Below are 26,588 nucleotides of genomic sequence, written 5' to 3' on the forward strand. Positions count from 1 at the left end.
ATGTGAGGCATTGTGAGCTTCAGCTTGTAGATCTAGATTCCCCAGAATACGGATGCAGGGGTTGAAGTGGTTAACCACTTTCAACCCGGAAACAGCTTGTTTGTTTACAACCATTTAAACACGTTTCCGCTATCCAGCCGAAACGTTTGTCCTCTGAGTGCGACCTGTCACTTGTTTAAATGTCAATGTTCTAAGACGGTTGATTTCAACCTCTTTCATATCAAGGACTATTATTTAGTTGGCATTAGAGCCACGGAACCACCATTTGATGACATTTAGCCTCACAGACCCAAAACTTTGAATATTTTGTTATTGTTGGATAAGATTATCTCCACAATTCCATCAATGCTGTATTGATGAGGTAGAGAAGATATAAACAGGCAAACGTTGATCAAAGTTACGATTCTTCTATATTCTCTAATTGTATAAACTTCTTAATTAAGTAATGCAGATGTTTAACCCCGGCTGGGTCACCTGGGCGAGGGTGTATGTTGCGAGACCCGAAACACCTGTTGACCCCAGGCTACAACACTGATGATAAGTCCCAGGTGCATCCACGTGATGTCTTTTTCGTTAGAAAAACAATAATTTAACTCTTGAGTGTAAAATGAAACCAAATGGAACCGTAAGGGTCCCACTGAGCCATAGTCGTCTATTAGACCTCCGTCTAAAACGGGGTTATAATTGGTCTACTGGTGAAAGTTTTTTAGCGGTCTAGGCTTAGCCTAGACGTTGATTAGCTGTTTTTTAAGCGTTTATATTATAGACGTCATTTCAACGTCTATAATATAGACGGTCTATAAATAGACTAGCCTATCCCTAGACGTATTTTAGATGTCTAATAGCCCGAAAAATGCTCAGTGGGGTCCATTTGGTTTCATTTTACAATCTCATCAGTTACAGATCTATAAGGGTCCATTTGGTTCCCTAACTATCCATCTTTTAGCTGGGGACCACCTGTAACACCCTCAAGGACCACTGGTGGCCCCCAGACCGGTGGTTGAGAACCACTGTTCTAAGAGGGTAGGGCAACAGAGAGGAGTCTCTGTTGAGCGCGGTGGTAACAAAAGGTTTATCTAGATGTTTACAACCATCGTAACCATAGTGATGTGGTCCTGTGTTGTCGCGGTCCCAGACCAATGCCTCTCCTGAGTTTCGACGGCATGGCCGACGGCTCGACGTGTTCGGGTTCCGCCGGCGGCGCGGCCGCCAACGACGACGAGCCCTCCAGCCTGGTGGCGGTGGCGGGCGGGGCCGACCACATGACCCTCAGCTACCAGCAGGCACTGCAGCATGCGGCGGGGGAGGGGCAGGCCAAGAAGGGGGCGGAGCTGGATGACGGACAGCTGCTGATCACCAACGGGGAGGCGCTGCTGAAGGAGGGCACTCAGGTAACCAGCGTTGTTTATTTTATTTTTTTAGGTAAAGGACGACTGCACCCATTTTCAACTTCATATAATTGGTCCTCACTAATGCTCATTATAATATGGTACAAGTTTTGATTTTGACAGCACATTTTTATTTAGTTTTAGTCTTTTGAATAAAATTCCATTTAGTTTTAGGCATATTTTAGTCATATGAAATGTTTTAGGTTTTGTCTAGTTTTAGTCAACTAAATATCATTAGATTATGGTTGACTAAATCTACAGTTGATTTAGTCGACTATTTCGGCGGGCCTTGATGCCGTCGTAATGGCTGATTTGACATAGTTTACATGCTGAAAATAGCCGATCTACAAGCTCACAACGCGTCGCAGCTGAGCTTGTAGATCTGCTATTTTCAGAGCACAACACCCAAGCACAACCAAACATAAAATTAATTGTCTTTTCGTTCTACTAGATCTCTTCTCCACTAGTCCCTCACTAACATCTAATAGAAACTGCAGGCTTTCTATTACTGGAAATAATATAATATATATAATGGAAGCCATTGTTCTTGTGTTAATACAAATAAAATAAAATAAACCTGCCTAACGATGATGTCACAGGTAGGCGGGTTTCTAAAGTGTCCACAGCCCTCCTATGAGACACAGACGGAGTATAAAAAATCACACCCTGTGTGAAGGTAGCGGCACCTTTGATACATTATGTCATCGATATGTGTTTATAATGTGTTTATAGCCATGTGTCACGTGAAGCTTGACCAATCACTTTGTTGACGGGTCTGACCAATCAGAGCGTTGACGGGTCTGACCAATCAGAGCGTTGACGGTGAACACGGACAAAGTCAGGTATAGAGCAGGATCCGCTCTATACCTAAAGGTATAGAGCGCTAGCGCCGCTAAAAATCACACCCTGTGTGAAGAGAGTGGTGCCTTTGATGAGCCCCGTATTGACCCCCGTATTGATGTTGTCATCAATGTTTGTTTATTGGACATACATACATACATACGGACACACGGACAAAGCCAGATATAGGAGTGGTTGGCACCACTCAAAAAATGGTACCATATTATAATCATGAGCATTAGTGAGGACCAGTTATACGAAGATCGATTGAGAATGGCTGAAGTCAACAATACTCTTTTACAAGTAAAAGTCTGAGTACAAAGTACAAAAAAAGTACAAAAGTAGGGGAGGGGAAAGGAACTGATTGGAACGTGTTCCTTCCACGCACTACGTCCTACCGGGGAAACTCCCCCCTGTCAGGTGATAAGAAGGTCAGTTGGCTCTCATGCATTGAAGGAGGCATGAGCTCGTCTTTGGGCTCCCAAGGCTGGCGGGGGGAGTGTAGCGCCCAGGATCACTTAGATAATTGGCACCGGGTGAAAAAGGGTTACAAAATCGTGGGATAAAAACATTTTTTTAAATAAAAGAGAATGGCTGAAGTCGTCCTTGCATAAGTAAAAGTAGCAATATACCACAACATAAAAATACTCTGTTACAAGTAAAAGGCCTGTATTCAAAACTTGAGTAGAAGTATATACAGGTATTGGCATCAAAATATACTTACAGTACCAAAGTAACATTTCTCATTATTAACTTTCTTTTCAAAAAGTTTTCAAAAATTCTAAATATACAAAATAACTAGTAACTAAAGTTTTCAAATAAATGTAGTGGGGTAAAAAGTACAATATTTGCCTCTGAGATGTAGTGGGGTAGAAGGATAAAGTATTGAACAATTTTAAATAAAAAAAGTACCACAACATTGTACTTAAAGTAAAGTACTTGAGTATATGTACTTTGTAACATTTCCCCTGTGTTACCTGCAAGCATGGAAAGTGACCTGTTTTTACCGTAGTTGAACAAGCACCATCTAGTGGCCAATGACATTACAACAGCTGATGTGGTCCATGTCCAAGACAAATAAAAAAAAGAAGGACCTGCCATCTCCAGTTCACTTGCTACTTATTTGTGTACAATTTCACCTCTAGTGGCTTATATCCACCATCTCTGTCCACGTGTTCACCTGTCTACCTGTTTGTGTCTTATAAAGGCTGGTAGTGAAGGCTATTTCAGCCAATCACAGGAAGAGGAGTTTGGCCAATCGGAGGACTGCTCAGCCAAACACACGCCAGTGTTCTACAACAAGCCACCAGGTCAGAGAAAACCACTTGATTCCATTTGATCAAATCCATGATTTAACCCATTGAGACATGAAGCCGATTCTACATGTCTCCTAAAAATCCCAACAGTTTTCTGAAAAACGTATGTTTCTATATCAGTAGTCTCGCGTAGCCAGACCCCACAGAAAATGAAAAACAGCGACCTCTGCTTTTCTGATATTCTGTGGAGTCTGGCAGGAGTATAATGTTAGACTAGAGCGCAGGGAAACACCGGTTTCATGTCTGCCTATAGCGCATCACTTCCGGTTGGTGCGACCATGTTTTCATTCCCACTAACAATATTTCTACACGGAACACTAACACCACTTCTCCCAGAGAACATGGATGGTTTTGGTTATAAGCCCACTTGTTTCTATGATGAAAGAGTAATTTAAAATGTGAATATCTTTCCGTGGTTTTGTCCGCTCCGAGGACGCTATTGTTAAATTAGTTTCGGCTAGTTTCGAGGGGGGGAGGGTGGATCATGGTGGATGGACACGTGAATCCCGCCCACTACATTTGATTGGGTAAAGCGCGGCCCACTTCCTGATCTGAAGGCACGCCCACTTTTAGCCAATGCGCACTGGTTAGGACGAACCGCTCCGACAGATTCCACCGCAGGTCGGAATCTGTTCTTGAGAGATTACTATATCAGTGGTGCTCAATCTTTTTCATGTCAAGGACCCCCAAAATTATATGTATTTGGCCGCCGACCCCCATCAAAATATTTAGTTCCAGGGACCCCCAGAAGCAAAGATTTGAGTTAAAAATGTTCGCTTAAAAAAATATATATATTCAAAGATTTGCACACATTTTCACGATTTAAAAAAAATAGCAGATCTACAAGCTCGTAGCGCGGCACTCGGAGCTTGTATATCTGCTATTTTTGAATAGCCCAAAGTGTAAAATAATGCTTTTTAGCTCAAATCTAAAAATGACACAGTTCCAGGTCTTAATGGGTTAATGTAAATAGCAATACGTGGTCTCTGTCGGGTGGAAACCTCATTATGTCCAAAAACTGTTACTTTTCAGGATGCAAATTCAAACATAGCAAAAGTAGCAGATCTACAAGCTCAAAACGCGTCGCTTTGCGCCACGCTTCGAGCTTGTGGATCTGCTACTTTTGCTGCTTTTTCGGCTTTAGTCTTACGGTTAAAAGATTTGCTAAAAACATGGAAAATGGCATTCATTAAATCGCTGTTCTAAAATGTTGATGTCCTCACAAGTATAGTAATACAAATTGTGTGTGTGTGTGTGTGTGTGTGTGTGTGTGTGTGTGTGTGTGTGTGTGTGTGTGTGTGTGTGTGTGTGTGTGTGTGTGTGTGTGTGTGTGTGTGTGTGTGTGTGTGTGTGCGCGCGCATTTTCAGAGATTGACATAACATGCTGGGACACAGACCCGGTCGAAGACGAAGACGATTAGACGGCCGTTCATCCACACACACACAAACACACATATACACACACACACACACACACACACACACACACACACACACACACACACACGATCGCCATCATCCAATCGCCATCCCCCTCCGGACCAAGAGAAGCAGGAAGTAGAACACAACTGCTGCGCAACGTTTTTCTAAAAAGACAAAAAACTAAAATTACAACAACAAAAAAAAGACAAAAAAAAAAGACAAACAGTAATAATGAGTCTTGCATCGAAACAACTTCTGTACAATATTCTAGAGGAGATTAAAAAAATATGTTAGCCACAGAAGGAGATTTGAGTTATTGTTAAATACGCTAACGACTCGTAAAAGAGCTCGTGATGTTTTTTCTTTTTTGAGATTTCTCTCTTTCTCTCTCTCTCTCTGTCTCTCTCTCTCTCTCGCTCTGTGTTTGATTTTTTTATTTATTTGACTTGTTTTTTGTTTTTTTGCTATGCAGATATAATAGCTGAGAGTGGGGTGTTGATGTAATATAACACAGCGAAGTAGCACACGGCTGTATACTCTAGAGACAATCACAGTACAATCCTGAGTGTATATATTTTAATCACATTCAAACCTGGCATCCCTATTTTGGGCACATTTTAAAATTTTCTCCAGAAATGTTTTTATTTTTAATTGGTCACATTTTATTTCCCCTCCTTTTTTTTTTACATTCTCAGCAAAAATAGCCGATCTACAAGCTCACAACGCGTGCCATCACTTATTTGTGGCACGACAGAGTACATATAGGGCTTCAGTGGTTAAATGAAGACTCAGGATTTTGACTGTGACCATACTGCAGCCTTTTGCACCGTAGTCAGTACTGCTAGATTACCCCCTATAACATTATTATGATTAATATCATAACATTATGATTCATTATGTATCGTTCCTATTGCCATGTAAGCCTCCTTCTCGCTTCCTTCCTTCATTCCTTTCCTTTCCTTTCCTTTCCTACCTCCCTTCATTCTGTTTTCCCACCAAGTGTCTCAACCTCACTGCAAAACACATTAAAATAAGTTATTTTAGCTTTTGCTAAAGTCTTAAAATGTCACTTTCTTTGTAAATCAAGCAATTATTTTGCCAATCTTCCCACCAAGAGTGATCTAAACCAGTGGTTCTCAAAGTGGGGTCCTGGGGGGGTTCCAGGGGGTCCCCAGCAAGCAGTTAAAGGGATAGTTCCCGAAATTACTTTTTTTCTCCTATCGATTAGTCAACCCATGGAGACATCAATTCAGAGATATTTTTTAGTTTTTCTCACATTCCTAAGTCAATAATGTGATGATCAACGGACCAGTAGGCAGCGGTTCCGGTAGGAGATACAAAGGAGCCTCTTTGTGTCTCCTACCGGAACCGCTGCCGGTCATCAAATTATTGGCTTAGGAATGTGACACAAACAAAACAATATCCATGCATTCAAGTCTCCATAGGGTGACTAATCGTGACTAATAAAAGTTTGAGAACCACTGATCGAAACTTAACAATACAAATGTCAACACCACATCATTTCAACACTTACACTCCCTGACAGCCCCAGGGCCGGGACGGGATCAACCCTTCCTGGTGCCTGGAGGGTCTACGACCACATTCGGTGACTCCAGCAGATGGAGGGATGGCGGGGCAGAGAAGATTAGATTAATAGCGCCACTTGCCAGCTCAGCACAGTGTGGTATTGCAGCTGAAAATGCTTCAGAAGACAGAGAGAAACAACTTGGACTGGGCATATCTTAGTGGTGATTTAGGCTCAGACATTGCAGGGACCTAAACAAATAATATATATATATATATTTTTTTTTAAAGGCATTGTGTAGGCCCTTCAAAAGCCGGGCCTGTGTGTACAGTAGCCATCATTGTGACTCCAGGGTCTCCAGGCAGCGGTTATACAGTAATGTGGGGAGAACTTGGCAGTGCGTTAATGGCGTGATCCCGGTCCAGCCAACCAACCAAACCCTTTGATGTTCAGCAAAACGCCGCCTCTATGGGTCCCCTTATCTGCCCCCCCCTGGCCCCCCCGGGGCCCCCTGGCCGCCCCATCTGGCAACGGAAGCAGTATGAAAACAAACGCTAAGCGTTACGTTGTTGACAACGAGGTGGGAAGGAAGTGAGAGCGAGAGAGGAGAGAGGAAACAGGAAAAAGAATGAGGCTCAAGCAGAGGAACCCATGCTGAGATGAATGAACATACAGTTAAAGGTCTGTACAATGCAGTGATGTGTTCTACCGTGGTACGCTGTATACGTAGTATGGCCTGCAGATTTTTTTCGTCGCCACCGTATACACTCAAAAACAGTTTGAAACAGCGTATCTGATACGTTGATACACATCTGATACGCTGCACCCAGGAGTGGCTGGGCTCAGTGGGCTGGGGGGCGCAGCAATACAAACAGCAAGAATGTGTTCTGACCGTCTGACTAGTCTAACTCTGAACTCTGAAGGCTTATCATGTGCGTGGCTATTGTGGTGATAATTAATGGCTACTGGTGAAGGAATTCACACATTTCAACGACCTGCCATTCACTTCATTGAACGTAGGTCACTGAATTGAGTACTTCATTAGTATTCAAATTGCGCGTCATAGCACAGCAAAATCTTCAATACAGTTTGTGTCTTCAATGCCACGTGCGTGCTGCGCTATGAGCTTGTAGATCAGCTATTTTTTAATAGCCAAAGTATAAAATAATGGTTTATGTGGTTACACAATAGCGCTATTTAGAACCTCCTCTCCCTCCGCTATGTAGCTCCGAGGTGAGGTCCTACGTGGCCCGGTGCCGTTTGAGCAGGACATTTTCGAATATTTAAAGTAAAGGTTTTCTGAAATGCTCTCAGATGTCCTTCTCTCCTCAGCCGGTTCCATAATATTATGCATTAGAAGATGCAATTTGACCAGTAGGGGAATGAGTAATGTCGCCTCTGCGGGCGCAACTTCCGGGCATGTCTTAAAAACATGTAGGAGAGAAGCTATCTAAATGCTTTTTTCAACTCGTTGGATAGATTTTATTGCGCGCTAGAAGTCACAACATCTGAGAGCATTTCAGAAAACCTTTACTTTTTGGATACGATGTGCAGAAAGGGGTAAGAAACACGTAAAGTGGAAAACATTCGAAAATGTCCAGCTAAAACGGCACCGACAAACGTGGTACCTCATCTCGGAGCTATACAGCTATATATGCCCTTATATATATATAATTATTATTATTTATGATGCAATTTATATTAGAAACAATTCTCAAGGTGCTACACAGTCAAAAGTAAAAGTCTAATATCTCCCCTGATCAAGGGAGAATGCCCCTTTAGGCTAGCTGATGAGATGTTGGCTTTCCATGCGGGAGACCTGAGTTCGAAACCTGGGCGTTACACCTGTACATTGACTTGTAAAGCCTTTTATTATTATTATTATTATTATTACTATTAATTTAAAAAAGGAGTCCTGCACATTGTCTTCACTTACAAAACTATTTATTACAGTGTTTTGGTTATACTATTTATTACAGCAGTGGTTCTCAACCTGTGGGTCGGGAGCCCCAGGGGGGGCCCCCAGATGACAGTGAAGTGATGATGATTTAAGGACTTTTAAGAGCTTTTTATTAAAAAGTCCATTACTGCATCAAAAGTAATCAACAAACTATACTATAAAACATTGGCCAAATTGTTAAATAACCAAAGAGGCAAATATTTTCACAATATTTATCTGTGGAATGGAGTCAAACAAAATGGGGGTTCCGCAGTTAAAATATGATGATGAAAAGGTTGAGAACCACTGTATTACAGTACAATGTTTTGGTCAAATTATCTTCAAGTACAGTATCTGAAAATAGTCAAAAGTTAAAAAAAAAGTGTCTCTGGAACACAGCATCCTGTTGAAGTGTCCATGAGCAAGGCATTGCACCTGTCGCTGTCATTGTCCATTTACTTTGAAGTTGCTCGGTGTCATAAAAAGATAAAGGTTACATATAATGATCCAACTTGCTTTTAAAACTTCATCAGATCATCAGTAAAAAAAAGAAGAAGCAGATACGTCTAGACCAGGGGTCTTCAACAGGGGGTCCGGGACCCCTAGGGGGTCCTCAGAGTTACTACAGGGGGTCAGCCAAATCTTTGTGTGACATGATTTTCTTTTTTACATCAACCACTTGAACCCTAACATCCCTTTCCTGAGGAGAACTTGAGACAAAAAATAGCAGATCTACAAGCTCACAACGCCTCGCAGCGCGAGGCGTTGTGGGCTTGTAGATCTGCTATTTTTGGCAAAGAGGCATAGGTGTAGAGGGGAAAAAATAGCAGGCCTTGTAAACAAAAAAAAGTTGAATCTGAAACACAATTTTATACAATATAGAGTAGGGGGTCCCTGCTTCATCCCTCTCTCAGCTAGGGGGTCCTTGGCCTGAAAACGTTGAAGACCCCTGGCCTAGACAGACACTGAAGGTATTTTAAGTCAATCCTTCAACCCAAGATGTTCAGAGAGGAAAGGGTCGATCTCGCAGAGAATCTTTATCATGATTGAACTTGCAGCAGATCCTTTGTTCCTCACTGCATCGATGACAAAGCGGGCCTTGTCGTCTTTCGCCTGCATCCCGTTGAACTCTTCCAGCTCAGGGTCTTTTAACACTTTCTTCTCCAAAAGTTTGTCAAGGAGACATTTGAGATTAGCTTGTGAAATACCTTTGATGAAGTCGATCCGCACAGAGAACAGTCTCTCTTCTGGAAGAATCTGTAAGTGATGAAAACATAAAACAGAACGTGCTCTGTAAGGATCTGATTTTGAAACGTTTTCTGACTCCTCCACTTGATGCCTCCAGTGTGGCAACAGCCTTTATAAACAATTGTATTTATTTAACTTTCATTGAACCAGTACAGTATAATACATTGTTGACTGGATTCTCAAGGGCTCTACAGTAGTAGGATCCTAGCCTTACCGTGGTGTAAGTCAGTTTCTTCCTGTGTGACCTGTTTCTGTCTCTCTGGTCTCTTTCTTCTTCTCTGTGGCGTTTTTTCACCTTCAGCTTACTGTCCTCACTTGTTGGCACAGAGGAAGACAACGATGAAGATTAGTTAATAAGTTAATTAGGTTAGATAAGTATTATCTTTTTTATGTAGGCATGTAAACTGAGGACGTTTTAAAGCTATGCTGTTTTTATCACAATGCAAACAGCAGAGGGCGCAATCTAGTTAGACTCCCTTCATTGTTCACTGTCTATTCTGCCTGCATTCCATCATCACTCACTGCTCAGACTATGAAATCTAAACAACTAGGAGCTAGCGCTGCATAAAGAGGGAAATGCATCACATGTAAACATGTTTATTTGATTGATGAATGGCCTTAACTATAGCGTTTACTGAGAGGACCCCCTCCCCCGTCTGATGATGTTGTCAACTGTCTGATTTAAACTCTGTAGGGCACTGAGATGCTCCAAATGAGAGATTAGATAAGAATTAATTGATTAATATCAATGAAATTCGCTATATATCTGAAAAACAGTGTTGAAGGGAGTTTGACGTCATCAGCGGTCTCATACAATTGTTAAATAATTCAATTAGATTATTATTCATTGAACTCTGAAGATACTGAGTTGCTGTGTGTGAATTCCTGTATGCTGAGAATGTAGCATAGATAAAATAATTTTAAAAAAAAACATGTAAATCCCAAACTTGGAACAAAGGCTAAGCCTTAGTTTGTTTATTTGAAGAGGTTTTCTTTATAATGTATTTATTTCATCTGGGATTTATGTTTTAATTTAATTTTAAGACAAAATTTAAAGTTATTATTTTACAAAGAAAAAAGGTATATGCCTTAATGTGTACCTTAAAAATGCTTTGTTAAAAGGTCTTTGCTAGTCCAACTATAACTAGTATAACGACAATGATCGCCATGAACAATATCACATTCTTAGCAAATGTATGAAGGATAGAACCTCTGCCAGCCAGACTGCAGACTGTGAGCAGTGCATTTGTTAGAACATAGAACAACGTTATACAGAACAAAGTGAGTTTATTTTTTGACTCTTAGTGACTTTATTCTCACCTGTTGCCTCCCACGGTGCCCTGTGGACAGCGAATCATATCCGGGGAGCCCTGGCCCTGCTGCATCATGGGGGATTGGGGGGAGAGCAGGGGGCTCATACCTGCAGTGGAGAGACAGAGATATGATATAAGTTGACTGACTGTAGTGTTATGATCTAGACGTTAGGTGTAGGATGTGCTACGTGACTCGGACCACATAAAGGCTTCAATTATTAATGCAGTCAATCGATGTGCAGCATTACGAATCATATGAGCGATACTATGAAAAATAATGTGACACCGTGTGACTGGAGACATAATATATCCACACAGACAGTGCAGGATGGTGAACTACAACTAACTTTAAGGTGGGAGGGGGGGGCTGGGGAGAGAGGGGAGGAGAAGGGTCTGGTGGAGTGTGGTGGCGAGACCAGGCCAGTACTGGTACCGTAGCTGGTTCTGTACTGGCACCGTAGCTGGTACAGTACTGGTACCTGTACTGGTACCGTAGCTGGTTCTGTACTGGTATAGCCTGGGCAGCATTCCTTTTCGGGTATATGATCCGGTCGGGAGCGGAAGTAAAAAAAAAAAGTGGCCGGATGGGCAGAACCGGAAAAACGCCTCACCACAAAATAGGTCCGTCCTAATAAAATCCTTGATGCGGCGTAGTTTAGCTTATTTTTTAAATGTAAATGTGCGTGTACTATCCGGAGACTATTTAGCGTCTGTATTATCCCACGGGGAAATTCTATTCCATTTAAATAGGGATTGGGGAACAAAAACAAAGTGGCACCGCAAAACCGGATGGGCAGAATCCGGAAAGAGGACTATTTTTTCTTTTTTTTTCCAGTAGGCGTGGCCTAGACCGGATTATATGGGTCTTTAGTAACGCATACCAGGCTTTCCTCCGAGGTGGAAAGACTGGTGACGCGTGAGGTTAGTACTGGTATTGTAGCTGGGCGGGAAGGGGAACTGCTGGGGGTTGGCCTGGTGGATGCAGGGGTTGCTCATACCTCCGGCTGCGGTGGCCATGTTGGGCGGCAGGTTGAGGCCCTGAGCCTGCATGAAGAGAAAAGACCAGACAGAAAAAACTATTTATCCATTTGATTATGTAACCCAATGGCGCACAGTGGTTGCGATGAGTTGTGGCCTTGTAGATCTGCTATTTTCAGTGAATGTTATTTCCCTGCTAAATATTCACCTGTAAACATGATGGATTGAGACGTTTCTGTGTTTAAACTGTATTACTGGCATGAGATAAATTCTTTCTGACTCCTGCAGGGGTAAAACAGCGCCATACTGTTTTGATTCATTTAGGTTTTAACTAGACTGTTTGATTAATTTAGGTTTTAACTAGACTGTTTGATTAATTTAGGTTTTAACTAGACTGTTTGATTCATTTAGGTTTTAACTAGACTGTTTGATTCATTTAGGTTTTAACTAGACTGTTTGATTCATTTAGGTTTTAACTAGACTGTTTGATTCATTTAGGTTTTAACTAGACTGTTAGGTTAATTTAGGTTTTAACTAGACTGTCTGTTTGGTTCATTTAGGTTTTAACTAGACTGTTTGATTCATTTAGGTTTTAACTAGACTGTCTGTTGCTCTCCCTCTCTCTGCCCCCCCCCCCCCCCCTCTTTCTTTCCTAAAAACAATGAAATGTACACCTGTAAACCTGTGATGTGACAATAAAACTGATACAGATTTAGATTCTATTCTCTCGATTCTCTTGAATGCTTACATGTGTTCCTCGTAAGGAACGGAAATGGAAGGAGATGTACTGTAGATCATCTGCGGCGAACCTCCGAGACTGCCCTTTTTTCAAGACTAGTTGAGAAGGTTTGAGTGGGGATATAAAGTCAGGCAATTCTATGTGGAAAAGCTGGCTCTCCCGGATAAAGGCTGATGAGTCTGGAATCATCTGACGAAGTGCAGGGAGATTTGTCTTGAGGAGATTCACAAGCCCTGGCTGTGGTAGTAGTGATGAGTCGAGCTCTCTGTGCAACCTGTTGACGAATTCTTCTGCCTCAATCTTGGCCTCTAGTAGGTCCTTAACCAGCTCTTTGACATTGGTTTTCGGATAAGACAAAGAGACCTTGATAATGTTGAAAAGTACGTTGTGACACTTCTTCACATCTTCCAGAGTCTCTGCATTGATTGAAGTAGGGGCTACAGAGACCCCTTCGGCCCTGGAAGACCCCACCCTCTGTGTTACAGCGGTGGCTGTGGATCGGGGCTGCATGGCATTAGGAGTCCCCAGGGGCTGTCCTGGAGTGGAGGCAGACATTACCAGCTGGGCGTTGGTCTGGGCTGTGGAGGCCTGTGTGATGATGCAGCTGGGGGTCAAACTGTCCTGGGCTGATTTCTGGACTTTCTCCTGCTGGATGAGCATCAGCTGTCCACTCTCGCTGTGAACCTTGACCTTCTTTGGCAAGGGGCAAACTGTCGGGGTCGTTTCTTCTTCTCTGGGCCGTTTCTTCACCTCTGGCTTCCTGTCCTCTCTTGTCAGCACGGACAAAGACAAGAATGATGATGAAGATTGGTTAGGATAGATAGTTAGTTAAGTATTATCTTTTTCATGATATGTGACCGGTATGACCTTAACACTGGGAAAAAACACAGGGTGAAGGCACGTATCCTTGTTCTTTTAAAAATATTTTGGCTGTTATTTTGAGGCTGTGGTTCAACAAGGTACATTGTAGTGCTTTGTACCTTTTCAGCCTGTGACGCACAGAAGCCCCAAATAGGCCTCGCCCATCACATTTTCCAACCCGGAAGAAGCCTTTCTATTCGCCTCATGCGCTGGGTGAGCAACTCAATGCAAGTGGATGGGAGGGGAAATCCGGTGCACCTCTCTATTATTTTTAACTCTATGCTCCCCACACATTAACACTCAGGCTACGCGCGAGCGAACGAAAGGGCATGAGGACCCCTGGTCTCAAACTTGTTAAAACGTCTTCGATAGACCACTGTCTGGAATAATAATCATCATACATACAGGTCTACTACTAACCTTTGTTGCTGTTGTCATCTTAAATTGACCAGCCAAACTAAAATCCACGCGTTTTAAGTGTTCTCCAACTTGCTTGGAGATCAGAGTGATCTCCCCCATCAGCTGTGTAACATTAGCAGGTTAACGATGGCTTGTTTGGTCTGTGCATTTGATACATTTTGTCATCGATATGTGTTTATAATGTGTTTATAGCCATGTGTCACGTGAAGCTTGACCAATCACTTTGTTGACGGGTCTGACCAATCAGAACGTTGACGGGTCTGACCAATCAGAACGTTGACGGTGAACACGGACAAAGTCAGGTATAGAGCAGGATCCAGCTAGCGCCGCTAAAAACAATATTGTGCATCCCTAGTCTGCAGCATTGCAGCTGTGTCAGCTCTGATTTCACACTTGTATACCACTCTGTCAGCTAAATGCCTAAATTGTAAATTCAAAAGTATATGAATATGTTACTTCTATGCTATTGCACATAGGGTTGACAAATATATCATCATGATATGATTAAGCCATTAAGTACAAGTGAGTCAGTGAGAGTATAAGAAATATGTGTGGCACCAGAAATTGTTTGCCCGTTTCTTACCTTTTGTCTGACCTGAAGAAGACGTGATCCAAACAGTCCTCCACTTTAGGTCTTTTTGTTGGGTCTTCATTGATCATCCTCTCAATGAGATCCTTGGCAACCTCATCCTGAACATGGTCCAGGTTGTACTTTCCATCTATAATGTTGACTTCACATCTGGGGCCTTTGCCAAATGGATGTTCTCCTCCAGATATGATGTAATAGATCAACATCCCAGCCACCTTTACAATTAATGTGAACATTTAGTGACAGTACTTTATGTGTTGTACTCAATGATTTAAATAGTTCTCATGCTGAATATTCTCAATATTCTCTCCCATTATCTGAACGCAAACACGAACGCACAGAACAACTGGGTGGTGTAAAGGCTCTGAATTAGTCTTGGGTGGGTTTAGGTTGTTACAATAATTAAACCAATCATAGTGTCTATTCTCATTCCCTTTAACAGAATCTGCGCTTCAGCAAGGCACACTTGGTATTTAGATAACAAGTTGGAGGAGAAGCAAACTGCTGTCGATAAGTTGTGTGGGACCATTCATTTGATATACGTTTCCTTTTTATTTACTGCACATTGTCCTAATAAATAAACCTAAAACCTAAACCAGAGTTAGAACAAACCTGGATGTCAGTGCTGCGTTTATAGGGTACAGATATGTCATCACTGTCTTCATCCAAGGCCTCCTTTGCCTTCCAGCATCTTGTTCCTGCGCTGTTTGTGAGAAACGTTGTTTGTCCGCTGGTCAACCGTCTGCTTATTCCAAAATCAGCCAGTTTTGCCCTCCCTGTAATATCTGCAGGGCCAATGGGTTAGATAAATATAGTAGAATCAAAGTGTTTTAAACTCAAAATAAATTCGGTGAATGGTCCTTCAATTTTGTTATGTAAGTAAATTAATTTGGCTTCTGTAGCTTACCAATTAAGACATTCTGGGGCTTGAGATCCCGGTGGAGAATTGGAGGATTCTGAGAATGAAGTATCTTTAAACTTTTGAGAACCTGCTTTGCAAGCTGCTTCTTCAGTTCAGAGTCTGATATATTCTTGAGGTATTCTTCCAGTGTGTATTCACATAACTGAAGAACAAGGTATCCAAAGTTCTCATCCTCTACAAAGCCCAGATATCGTACAATCGAAGGATGTTCAAGCTCTGGAAGACTCAAAAAGTTTTCCTCGTTCTGCAGCACCTCATAGTTGGATTTAGACATTCTCTTCACTGCCACTTCAGCGCCATCATCTCTTAACCCCAAGAATACCTCAGTTCCATCACTTCCCTTTGCTATGCGGAATAGTTTATCATTCACAAACTCAAAACTTCCAACTTTGACAACTTTGTCAGCGTACACAAGCTTCTCTAACTGTTGTCTCCACCTTTCACTGACTGGACGCCATTTCCGTCGTGAGGGTGGTGATGGATCCATGTCTATGGGGAGACAAATACATTATGTTAATAGATAGATTTTTTTATTTTATTTTTTATTTTTACAAAATCATCAAAGTGAGTACAGGACAGGTGCATACAGTCAAAGGTATAGACACCAGAAAGCTGAAAAGCTTATTTCATACATACAACTGTCTGGTCTCGGACAAATAAAACGTTGCTTAAGTGTTTGTTACGGCCCTATAAGGCCATAGTCTGTGTGTTTAACAGTCTGTCAGTGTTTTCAGTGCTGCAGGATGGGTGAAGGTGGGAGTGGCCATGGAGATTGGAGGAGTGGCGTGGAGATTGGGGACACACCTGGCTCCCATCAACCAGCCACTATAAAAGCCTGGAAAGAACCACCTTCAAACCCTCTTTTACCATTGCAAGCACCACATGCTGAGACCTGTGTTTTCCAACTGACTGTTATAGTAATTCGAAGCCTCATCAGCTAGGCATTTCTTTAGTAAAGTTAGTTCCACTTATCTATATTCAGACGAGGTCCACTCAACCTAAACCCATCCTTAGATAGGAGACTTTCCTTCGTTGTATTTACAAAATCTGTTCCTGAGTACCTACAAACAGGGAAGCTGGTAGGGGTGTGCTGCCACTGATTTTGACCCAGGGACCACCATCCTGACTAAGAGCAACCTGGGGACCACCACTATTGTGCGTGGTGGGTCCATCATAGACCCAACCCACACACTAGTGGTGGGGGGTTCATGCACCACATGGAGCTGGAGAAAATATCAATATAATATCTAATGAAATACAGTGATTTTGTTTGAATATGATGGAATATGATTAAGGATTAATGTGATTATGGTAAGCTCACATTTCATATCTCTCACACACACACACACACCCACACCCACACCCACACCCACACACACACACACACACACACACACCATACAGTAAGAACTCCTGTAAGTTATTTTTTTTTTATATGCATGGCCAGGGACCACCTGCAATACCTCCGGACCACCGGTTGAAAACCCCTGGTCTAGATGCACTTTTCCAGCCAATCACAAAGGGGGGTGGGGGGGGCGTCATGGTGCTCCAGAGATAGCAAAACTACATTTTAAAATGTAGATTAAACATGTTTAATGGCAATACCGATTAGCCCGGGACCAGACAGTGGTAGCGAGTACATGGGAGAGTGCATTGACTGTCAAGGGACCCTGGATACCGCCTTCCCAAATATAAAAAAAAGTATTCAGGGTTCCGAAAGGGGCTATAGCTGTCAAGTAGGTACAACATGTTAGAATGCTGGTTGCAACAATGCCTTCAATAGCAACACCTCAACTAAATTCTATTATTATAAAAACATCAGGTCTAGTACTAGACACGTTATAACACAGGATAGTTGTGTAGAAAAGTCAACCACTGGAAACAAACGGTGTCCGAAACCTCTTGTTATGGCCATGCCTGAACCTACTGTATTGTGTGACACGTTGTGAGCTTGTAGATTTGCTATATTATTCGAAAGATGTTGACAAATATCGTTCTCTTATGGCTGTACCTGGCAGCAAATATTATCAGATTAGAGTCCATAGCCAAATAATACAAATCAACATGGGGTCCTTGACATGAATCAGTGCATTAAACCACTGATTAAATGAAAAAACTCACCCTGTTTCCTGTCTGTATCTGGTTCATTCAGCAGCCAGTAGATCAACTTCAAACTGAGAAAACAGCTCCAACAGCCAGAAAGTGAAAGTCATAGAAGTGGTGAAAACAACAACTTTATTAACAGTGGATGAAACACGAGCTCTGCTTTCGTTCAGTGGAAGCCATGAAGTTATACTTCCTCGTTTGAACCAAGGTATATTGAAAGAAAGTAGGGTCAACTACGTCATTTTCGCTATCATGCAATTCCAGCCGGCAGATTCGTCGCACCAGGGAGCCAGATATAATCAAGGGCGTATCGTCATAGAGGCCAATGGGGCCATGGCCCGGTCTGGAAAACTCTGCTCCCCCAGGGGAAAAAAACAAAAAATCAACATAACAACATTAGCACCCCATCACCCATTCTGTTGTAGCCAACCACAGAAATTCGCCTTTGTTTTCAAATCGGGCTTATTTGCATTCGGCCGGATTGTTAATGGGTGGCCATTAAAAACCGGTTTCCCCGTCAAACCATCGTTTTTATATCTTCATACATTTTTAAAACATTTTCCACATTTATGTATTAAATACATCATGATTCTGTCCATTTTGAATAGCTTGTATACATGATGATTGTGTGCAAGCTGTTTTTCCAGACCTCACTGTGTCCACTAGAGGGCGACACAAACCATGGAATGAAAACAGAGGCATCCTGAGAGATCAAAGTATTTCAGCTCAATCTGAACCAATATCTGGATTTTTTCGATAAAATAAATAAACACATGGAACTGTTTAAACACAATATCCATTGGTTAATCATCGTAATGAAAATAATAATAATTATTATTTATAATGAAATTTATATTAGAAACAATTCTCAAAGTGCTACACGGTAAAAACCAAAAGCCTATTATATCTCTCCTGATCAAGAGATAATTCCCCTTTTGTCTAGCGGATAAGATGTTGGCTTCCATGCGGGAGACCTGGGTTCGAAACCTGGGCGTTACACCTGCACATTGACCTACAAAACCTTTTATTATTATAGGGCTGTCCGCACCGTGACATGGCCATCACCATTGATAATGCTGTGTTGACGTCAACTCGGACTGCGAGGAATCTGGGTGTGACCCTGGATGACCAACTGTCGTTCTCGGCAAGCATCGCATCGGTGACACGGTCCTGCAGATTCCTCCTCTACAACATCAGTAGTATGAGGTGTGTATGAGGTCATGTAGTGTGGTGAGTGCATGAAATGTATAGAGTTCATGATGTGCTACAAAAAGTCCTAAACCAAACAAAAATATATGATATCTTCTATTTTTTCACTAAAAGCAAACACATCTCAGGAATCACATGCCTACTATCAACTCAGTTCCCTTTTTAGGTTGACTGTGTCTCGACTGGCCCCAGGATGTAGTGGTGGGGTGACGTAGTGGTGGGGTGACGTAGTGGTATGGTGACGTAGCGGTGACATTGTGGCGTTGGTGAATTTGGCCTTTAAAATCGGCCGGTCGGAGACACATTACTGTGACTATAGCCATTGTGTAAGAGACAGACCGGAGAAGAGAGAAGGCTGAGAATAGAGAGGAGTTTAGACGAATTGAACTGAGACGAGACGGCAAAGACGTTTTCCTCAAAGACACCCGTAAACATGTGGACGTGGAGCCCAAACCAAAGACCGGGCTTCAGGCCACATAAACCGAAGGAGCAGGGGGAGAAAACGCGGATGGATGGATGGGTGGAGGATGAAAAGCGCAAGGGGTGGTACATAGCCAAGATAAAGCTGAAGAAGAAAAACAGGGTGTCAAACGCTTCAGTGGAGCCGTCATGGGCTACGACACGGGAATGGGACGGGCTACAGAACTGGAACAAAAAGGAGAAAGAGAAGGTACCGGACAAAAAGGAGGAGCAGAGGGTGGAAGAGAGCAAAGCGGATGAGGACAAGACGGAGGAACATATAGCGAAGCAGCGGGAGGCTAAAGTAGAGGAGTATCCAACAAAGATATCTGCATGGAGGCAACACACGAGACAGAACTTCAGATCACACGACGAAGATCAGGACATCCAAAGGTTTCCTCCAGAGAAACCTCTGTCCGCTTACCCCTTCACTGCTGTAGAGATCAACACCCGCCCCACTCACCCCTACACTTCTGGAGAGAACAACGCCGGCTCCACCGACCCTTCCACCGATGGAGGGATCAACAACGCTCGCACCATCCCGTCACCGCAGGGCCACAACGTACCGGCGGATCGCCCCGAGCTGGCGGCCAAAGTGGAGGCGACGGGGACGGAGGCGCTGAAGGCCCTGAAGGAGCAGGAGATTGAAAAGATGATAAATGAGTATTACAAGAACAAGAAGAAGAAGAAAAGGGTGAAGAAAGAAGACGACAATGGGGAACAGGACGGGAACAGAGAGGAGAAAGAGATGGTGGAGGACAAAAAGGAGGAGCATGAGAGGAACGTGGAGGAGGAGGAGGGGAAGAAGACAGAGGAGCAGGAGTCTAAAGATGAGAAGACAGAGGAGCGGGAATTATCAGCGAGGAAGCCACACACAGGAAAGACCTCCAGAGAACACAGGGAAGATCAGCTCCTCCCCGGGTTTTCTCCAAAGCAGTGTCTGTACTCCGCCTCCTATGCCAATGGAGTTATTGGAAAGCACCCCAGCCAGCCAGCTCGGTTCCTCACCGTGCGCACAGCTCCACGGCATAGGCCCGAGTTGGTGGAGCTAAAGGAGAGGAAAGTACAGGAGGTGAAAACAGACGTTGACAGGGAGTATTATCGGAACAAGAAGACAAAGAAAGAGCAGAACAGGCTACAGGACAGGAACCATGAAGAGAGAAAAGGGAAGGCGGAGGACAAAAAGGAGGCACAAAAGGAGCAGGATGAGAGGAAAGTATATGAGGAAACAAAGGAGCAGCAGACCTCGGAGCGGTTGAGGAATGTAGATGAGAAGCAGATAGAGGAACGGGAGAGTACAGTAGAGGAGAAGCTTATAGAAGAGTGTTCAACACCTGAAGACATGCAAACATCTGCATGCAGGCCACACTCAGGACAGACCTTCAAAGTATGTGATGAAGATAAGAACATCCAATGGCTTTCTCCAGAACAGTGCCTGTCACCTGACTCGATTGATGGAGAGATCAGCACCCACTTCACTGACCCCTATGTAGCTGGAGGGACCAGTGCTCACACTATCCCATCGGCGTGGTGCCACAATGTGCCACAGGATTGGCCTTGGCTGGCGGCCAAAGTGGACGACAGTATGGAGGTGGTAAAGGAGGTGAAGGAGGAGAGGACACGCCTATTCATGGGAGCGTGGGAGCCCCACTTAGCAGAGCCAATTAAGTTCAACTTCTTCCCTTCTCCTGGGGAGCTGGAAGCGAAACCGTGGGAGGAGCCCCGCTTAGCAGGGCCCATGAATAAGTATTCGTTCTTCCCTTCTCCCGAGGAGCTTGAAGAAAGACCAGAGGAGAAGGAGGAGGAACATAAGATGGCCGTGAAGAACAGCCTGCCTGCATGGGAGCCCCACTTAGCAGAGCCCATCAATATGTTCTTCCCGTCTCCCGAGGAGCTGGAAGCAATATCAGAGCAGCAGAATAAGGAGGCGGTGGAGAAGACTAGCCTGCCCATGATGTGGGAGCCCCACAAAACAGAGCCCTTTACGTTCTCCTTCTTCTCATCAAAGGAGGAGAATGAAGAGGTCGAGGAGGAACAGAAGATGGTGGTGGAGGAGGAGAAGGAGGGCCTGCCCGTGTGGGAGCCCCACATGGTCAAACAGGATGAGAAGGAGCACTTCAATACCTTCACCTACTTGGAGGATGAACATAAGATGGCGTTGAACAGCCTTTCCACATGGGAGCCCCACTTAGCAAAGCCCATCAATACGTTCTCCTTCTTCTATCCATCCCACAAGGAGCTGGAGGCGACATCAGAGGAGAGTAAGGAGGAGGGGGAGAAGGATGAGCTGAGTTCAGTGGTGGAAAAGAGTAATGGCCTACTCGCGCGTCCATGGCAGCCCCACTTAGCAGAGTCCATCAATAACACATTCTCCTTCTTCTTCCCATCTTCCAATGAGCCTGAAGCAAAACCAGGGGAGAAAAAAACTCTGCCTGCATCAGAGGCCCACGTAGCAGAGCACATCAACAGGCTCTCCTTCCTGTCTCTTGAGGAGGAGATGGGGGAACAGAAGACGGTGCTGGAGAAGAAAATCCTTCCCACAGCGGAGGCCCGCTTAGCGAACCCGATAAATGCATTCTCCTTCCTGTGTCCCGAGGAGCTGGTAGCAAAACCGGAGGAGGAGAATAAGGAGGTGGTGGAAGGGGAGGAACAGAAGATGGTGGAGGAGAAGAAGAAATGGGAGAGGCCAGAGGGTAAAGTGGCGAGGAAGAAGAGGGGGGTAGAGGAGGGTAAGGTGATGATTAAGATGAGGAAGATCACTGAACCGGAGGCACAGGTGAAGCAGCCAAAGATAAAAATGAGGTATGAGGAGAGGAAAAAGGAGGTAGAAGAGAAGAAGAAAAGGGGGGAGAAGAAGGTTCAGCTGGAGCTGTGGGAGAAAGTCCTTCGCTCCAGTAAGAAACGTTTTAGAAAGTGGGAGACCAAGGCTAACGAGTGGGTGATGGCTGTGGAGGAGTTGGAGAAGAAAGTGAAGGAGGGGGTGTCTGACATGGAAAAGAGAGAGAGGATGGTGGAAGAGAGGGAGGACATTAGCTTGACACCAAACAAAGATGTTTCTGAGCAAAAGGGAGAACGTTCAGGGGGTCAGGTATCCCAGTGCCCACCAACTGTTTATCGGAAACATCCCTCACCAACTTTTTATCGGAAACATCCCTCAACAGCTGTTTATCGGAAACATCCCTCACCAACTTTTTATCAGAAGCATCCCTCAACAACTTTTTATCAGAAGAATCCCTCAACAACTTTTTATCAGAAGAATCCCTCAACAACCCTTTATCGGAAACATCCCTCGCCAACTGTTTATCGGAAACATCCCTCGCCAACTGTTAATGGGAAACATCCCTCACCAACTGCTAATGGGGAACATCCCTCGCCAAGTGTTTATCGGAAACATCCCTCGCCAAGTGTTTATCGGAAACATCCCTCGCCAACTGTTAATGGGAAACATCCCTCAACAACTGTTTATCGGAAACTTCCCTCACCAACTGTTTATCGGAAACTTCCCTCACCAACTGTTCATCGGAAACATCCCTCACCAACTGTTATTGGGAAAAATCTCTCACCAACTGCTTATCGGAAATATCCCTCACCAACTGTTTATCGGAAACTTCCCTCACCAACTGTTTATCGGAAACTTCCCTCACCAACTGTTTATCGGAAACTTCCCTCACCAACTGTTCATCGGAAACATCCCTCACCAACTGTTTTTGGGAAAAATCTCTCACCAACTGCTTATCGGAAATATCCCTCACCAAATGTTTATCGGAAACATCCCTCACCAACTGTTATTGGGAAATATCCCTCACCAACTGTTTATCTGAAACATCCCTCACCAACTGTTTTTGGGAAATATCCCTCACCAACTGTTTATCGGCGACATCCCTCAACAACTGTTTATCGGAAACATCCCTCACACCGAGCTCCAAGAGGCCCCAGGCTCAAAGAGTCCCCTTACTGCACAAACCCTTTGAGCAATATGGTATTGACCTGAGTAAAGCTCAATGGAGTGATGGGAAGGTCCCATAATGTTGGTTTTGTCATATAATGAATAGGCGCCACCTGTACAGAACAGGACCCACAACCTTATGTAATGAGGTGTGCTTCATTATGGAGGTAAATACAAGGGCTGGGCCCCAATGCCTGCCAGTGATGTCCCCACGATCGCATATATACTTTATACCAAATGTTTATGGTGTGGGCCAGTACAAAAACAAGACTAGGTCCAATAACGATGTGACTTCATGTGGATCTTGGACTTCATGCGGCCAGACTATGACTTCACATTTGGGCAAGGTTCCAGTTAGCACTGTTCAAATGGCATTTCAGCCTGATTACCTACCGCCATTCATTTCCTTATAGACGGCTTGCCTCTGATGTCATGACATCATCCATTCCGAAATTCGGACAGTCCGTGCCCCTTTTCCATTTTAAAACAAAAGTAAAATGAAATGTGCAGAACAGGACGTGAACAAAAAATAGGCTAACGTCTATAGTGACAGTGTGCACTAGACAATTTGGTCAACGGTTTACGAGATTGGCTCGGGACAGACACACAGACCCTCTTATAGACGGCTACCTCTTACAGAGCTATGCCGTAAAAATAAAAATAAATCACTAATAACAATAATAATAAAATAATAAAGTTTAGCTTCTATAGTGGGGCATCGTGTGGCGTAGAAGTAAAACACCCACCACTGCATAAGCCCGGGATCGCTTCCTTGAAGGCAATTGACAATGACTAAATTGGGGAAGAAAAGAAAGAATGATAAATAAAAAAACTATAGACGGGGCAATAGCCACGAAACAAGATGGCAGCTAAATGTGGAGCTCTTTGAACCTCACACAAAATAACTGTAACACCCTAATTTAACAATACCAGCTGAATCTGAACTGTCAAAACGGAATACAATCAAAGATTGTGATAATTTCACCTGAAAACCCGCCCCCCAAAAAACTAAAATCACCACTTTGTCGACAGAGCAACATCAGTAGGCTACAAACAGACAGCATGGCGGATCTAACAGCGTTATTGACTATTCTCGTAGACCATGCAGGTCTACTTTCTTTCTTTTTTGTCCATGAAACATTGCTGATACTGAGTCCCAGAAGACACATTCATTTTCTTTTTCTTTTTTTGTTTGTTCATGATAACTTAAGAATAGGTATTGACCTACACTGAGTCCCACATGACTTTTATTGTTTACATTTTTCTTTTGCTCATGAGAACACTGATTCCTAAAGACACATTTGTATATTTATTTTTGTATTTGCAGCGGTGGGAACTGTTTAATTTAATTTTTCCTATTGAAAAAGCTTAATACTGAGTGCTTAAAAACTATAAACCTACACAATATTGCCTATCTGCAATCCAAGACGATGACCTGGAGAACCGGAGTTGGAGGGAGAACCTGCGATTGCTTGGTCTGCAGGAGGCCGCTGAAGAAAGCCACAAGTCCCAGAGGACATTTATTTTTTAGATTATTTTACTAGCAGTGGAGGTAAGAAGTGTAGTTATGTCTTTCTTTCTTCTTTTTTTCTTTCCTTTTTTTCTGCTCATGCTAACAGAAAGAAACCTACACTGAGTTCTAGAATACTGTTTTGTAAAGCAGTTGTACATTTATGGTACACCAGGATGGAAGTGATTAAACACAATCTTCTGATTAAACTATTATTTGTTTTCTTTTTTCCTTTTCAATTATTTCCTTGTTCCTGGTTCACCCTACAACCTGTTCAAAAGGCTTTTCCCCTCATCCATGTTTTGTTTATATCAAGTTGCTATGGTTATCCAATACATAGTGTGGCGTCATTACTCTGATGTCACTATGGCTGAGGCATGTAGTGACACCAGAGTGATGACGCGAGAATCTTTAAACCGGAACGCATCTTACGATTACAACTTGCAAACACGCGCTAGCCTACTTAAAGAAGCAGCGGCAGAGGTACACTAAACCAAAACGATGGAAGGACTAGAGTCATTTTACACTCTTGTCGCAGACAGCATTAGCTGCCCACAAGATGCAGTCGTGTGTTTTGTCCACTGGGCTATGATCAAGAATGGATACAAGTGTTTGGGCTCCGGAGACGAGCCCGGTAGCGCTGATAAGAGGTCAGAGTTGCTCCCCTCAGACTGGAACAACAATAAGGAGTTGTACTCGCTACGTTACAAAGGCAACGACGGCACCAGCCACTACCTGCTCAAAGCCACCACTGTTGACGACAGCATCGTGATCTTCAACTTAATGAACTCCAGCACACAGCAGGACTCAGCCCTGACGGTGAACATCAGTGATCACGTGGACGCTGAGCGGCTGCAGCCGTTCGACCACGTGTACAAGGACATGGACAGTCTGACAGAGAAGGTGACAACACAGCTCCTGTTGTCTCCGGAGAAACCGGCGCCACACCGGTCGAATGCAGAGAAGAAGACGAAGACAGATGGGCGAGATGAGGAGAAAGAGGGGCGGTGGTGTCTGAGAGAAGATGAAGACGACCCTTTACGCATCCCCACTCGACACACAAGGAATGACATTCCCGCAAGATGGCCGGATCCGTTTGCGGCAGGGGGAGCAGATCTGGATCCGTTGAATCCACGGGGCGGTGGGATGATAGTGGACCCACGACACAGTATGCCGCCACGGGTTGACCCGTCCAGCGGGATCCCAGGCGTCCTGCCTCCAGGAGCTGTACCCCCAGATGCTCGCTTCGACCCGTACGGACCACCGGCGCCGGATCCGGACCACCTGCCACCTCCAGGGTTTGAGTCTTCGACCCGTCTAGACGACCCAGACCCAACCATTGAGGAAGGTTGGGTCCTTATTGACAGCACCACCAACCGAAGGGTTTAAAAACATGTAAATGTCAGCTTACACTCAATATCTGTGACTGTGGGTTACTGCCCTTATTGTGTTTTGTTGATCATTATCATTATGTTGTTCAAGATATTGTTAACAGACGATGCACAATACATAATCTTGCGCCAAAGATAAGAGCAAATTTTCATCCGTAGTCCCTGAGTGGGCATCGTCGGAAGTACATAAATTCTGGGAATAGATTCAAAATCAGTGGAACATCATTTATAATAATTGTTACGGCCAACCGTATTTCATTTCTGTAGTAGTTCATGTCTTTATATATTATAGTATTTGTGTGTTGCTTTTGCATTGTATTATCCTATATTTCCTGTGTTCTGAGGTGGAGTGAGAGGTGGATAACTGATGTGGTGGAGACAGTGCTGCTGATTACCAAATGTGTGACAGCTGTGGCCAATGACACCTGCATGTGGGGAATCATCCCTTTGTTTCTGATTTGCTGGTT

The 26,588-nt window shown here is 43.7% G+C and overlaps 3 protein-coding genes across 4 annotated transcripts in view; 2 read left to right on the top strand and 1 right to left on the bottom strand.

Moving 5' to 3' along the window:
• Window positions 1-6,015, top strand: part of dbn1 (drebrin 1) — a 133,242-nt gene extending 127,227 nt beyond the window's left edge. The window contains exons 13-15 of one of the 2 annotated variants that reach the window (XM_084074858.1): window positions 1,136-1,391; window positions 3,436-3,538; window positions 4,913-6,015. In XM_084074858.1, coding sequence (XP_083930984.1) covers window positions 1,136-1,391; window positions 3,436-3,538; window positions 4,913-4,965 — 412 coding nt within the window. In that variant the 3' untranslated portion in view covers window positions 4,966-6,015. Of the gene's footprint in view, window positions 1-1,125; window positions 1,392-3,435; window positions 3,539-4,912 lie in introns of both variants that reach the window. The other variant, XM_084074857.1, reaches the window with a different exon arrangement.
• A 3,263-nt stretch (window positions 6,016-9,278) lies between these two features.
• Window positions 9,279-17,771, bottom strand: LOC311057498 (uncharacterized protein). Its single transcript, XM_084074458.1, has 9 exons — window positions 17,622-17,771; window positions 15,486-15,989; window positions 15,191-15,363; window positions 14,573-14,793; window positions 12,718-13,477; window positions 11,990-12,035; window positions 10,999-11,098; window positions 9,893-9,992; window positions 9,279-9,687 (listed from the first exon to the last, which is right to left on the bottom strand). The coding sequence occupies exons 2-9, from the start codon at window positions 15,985-15,987 to the stop codon at window positions 9,412-9,414; spliced, it is 2,178 nt and encodes a 725-aa protein (XP_083930584.1). The 5' UTR covers window positions 15,988-15,989; window positions 17,622-17,771; the 3' UTR covers window positions 9,279-9,411.
• Window positions 17,772-25,231: 7,460 nt separating this feature from the next.
• Window positions 25,232-26,119, top strand: LOC311057383 (proteasome inhibitor PI31 subunit-like; the record flags this gene model as incomplete). Its single annotated transcript, XM_084074342.1, has 1 exon — window positions 25,232-26,119. The coding sequence occupies one exon, from the start codon at window positions 25,232-25,234 to the stop codon at window positions 26,117-26,119; it is 888 nt and encodes a 295-aa protein (XP_083930468.1).
• Window positions 26,120-26,588: the final 469 nt, after the last annotated feature.

The sequence above is a fragment of the Gymnoscopelus microlampas genome (assembly GCF_963454915.1).
Source record: "Gymnoscopelus microlampas genome assembly, chromosome: 12".
In the NCBI taxonomy this organism is placed as follows: domain Eukaryota; kingdom Metazoa; phylum Chordata; class Actinopteri; order Myctophiformes; family Myctophidae; genus Gymnoscopelus; species Gymnoscopelus microlampas.

What these genes read in the sequence shown, in the direction of transcription:
- LOC311057498 (XM_084074458.1), bottom strand. Translation starts at nt 15,987, where the DNA reads ATGGATCCATCACCACCCTCACGACGGAAATGGCGTCCAGTCAGTGAA. An exon ending in TTCTTCAGGTCAGACAAAAG is followed by an intron (nt 13,478 to 14,572) that starts GTAAGAAACGGG and finishes CGTGCTGACAAG; the next exon opens with AGAGGACAGGAAGCCAGAGG. An exon ending in AGAAACTGACTTACACCACG is followed by an intron (nt 9,688 to 9,892) that starts GTAAGGCTAGGA and finishes CATCACTTACAG; the next exon opens with ATTCTTCCAGAAGAGAGACT.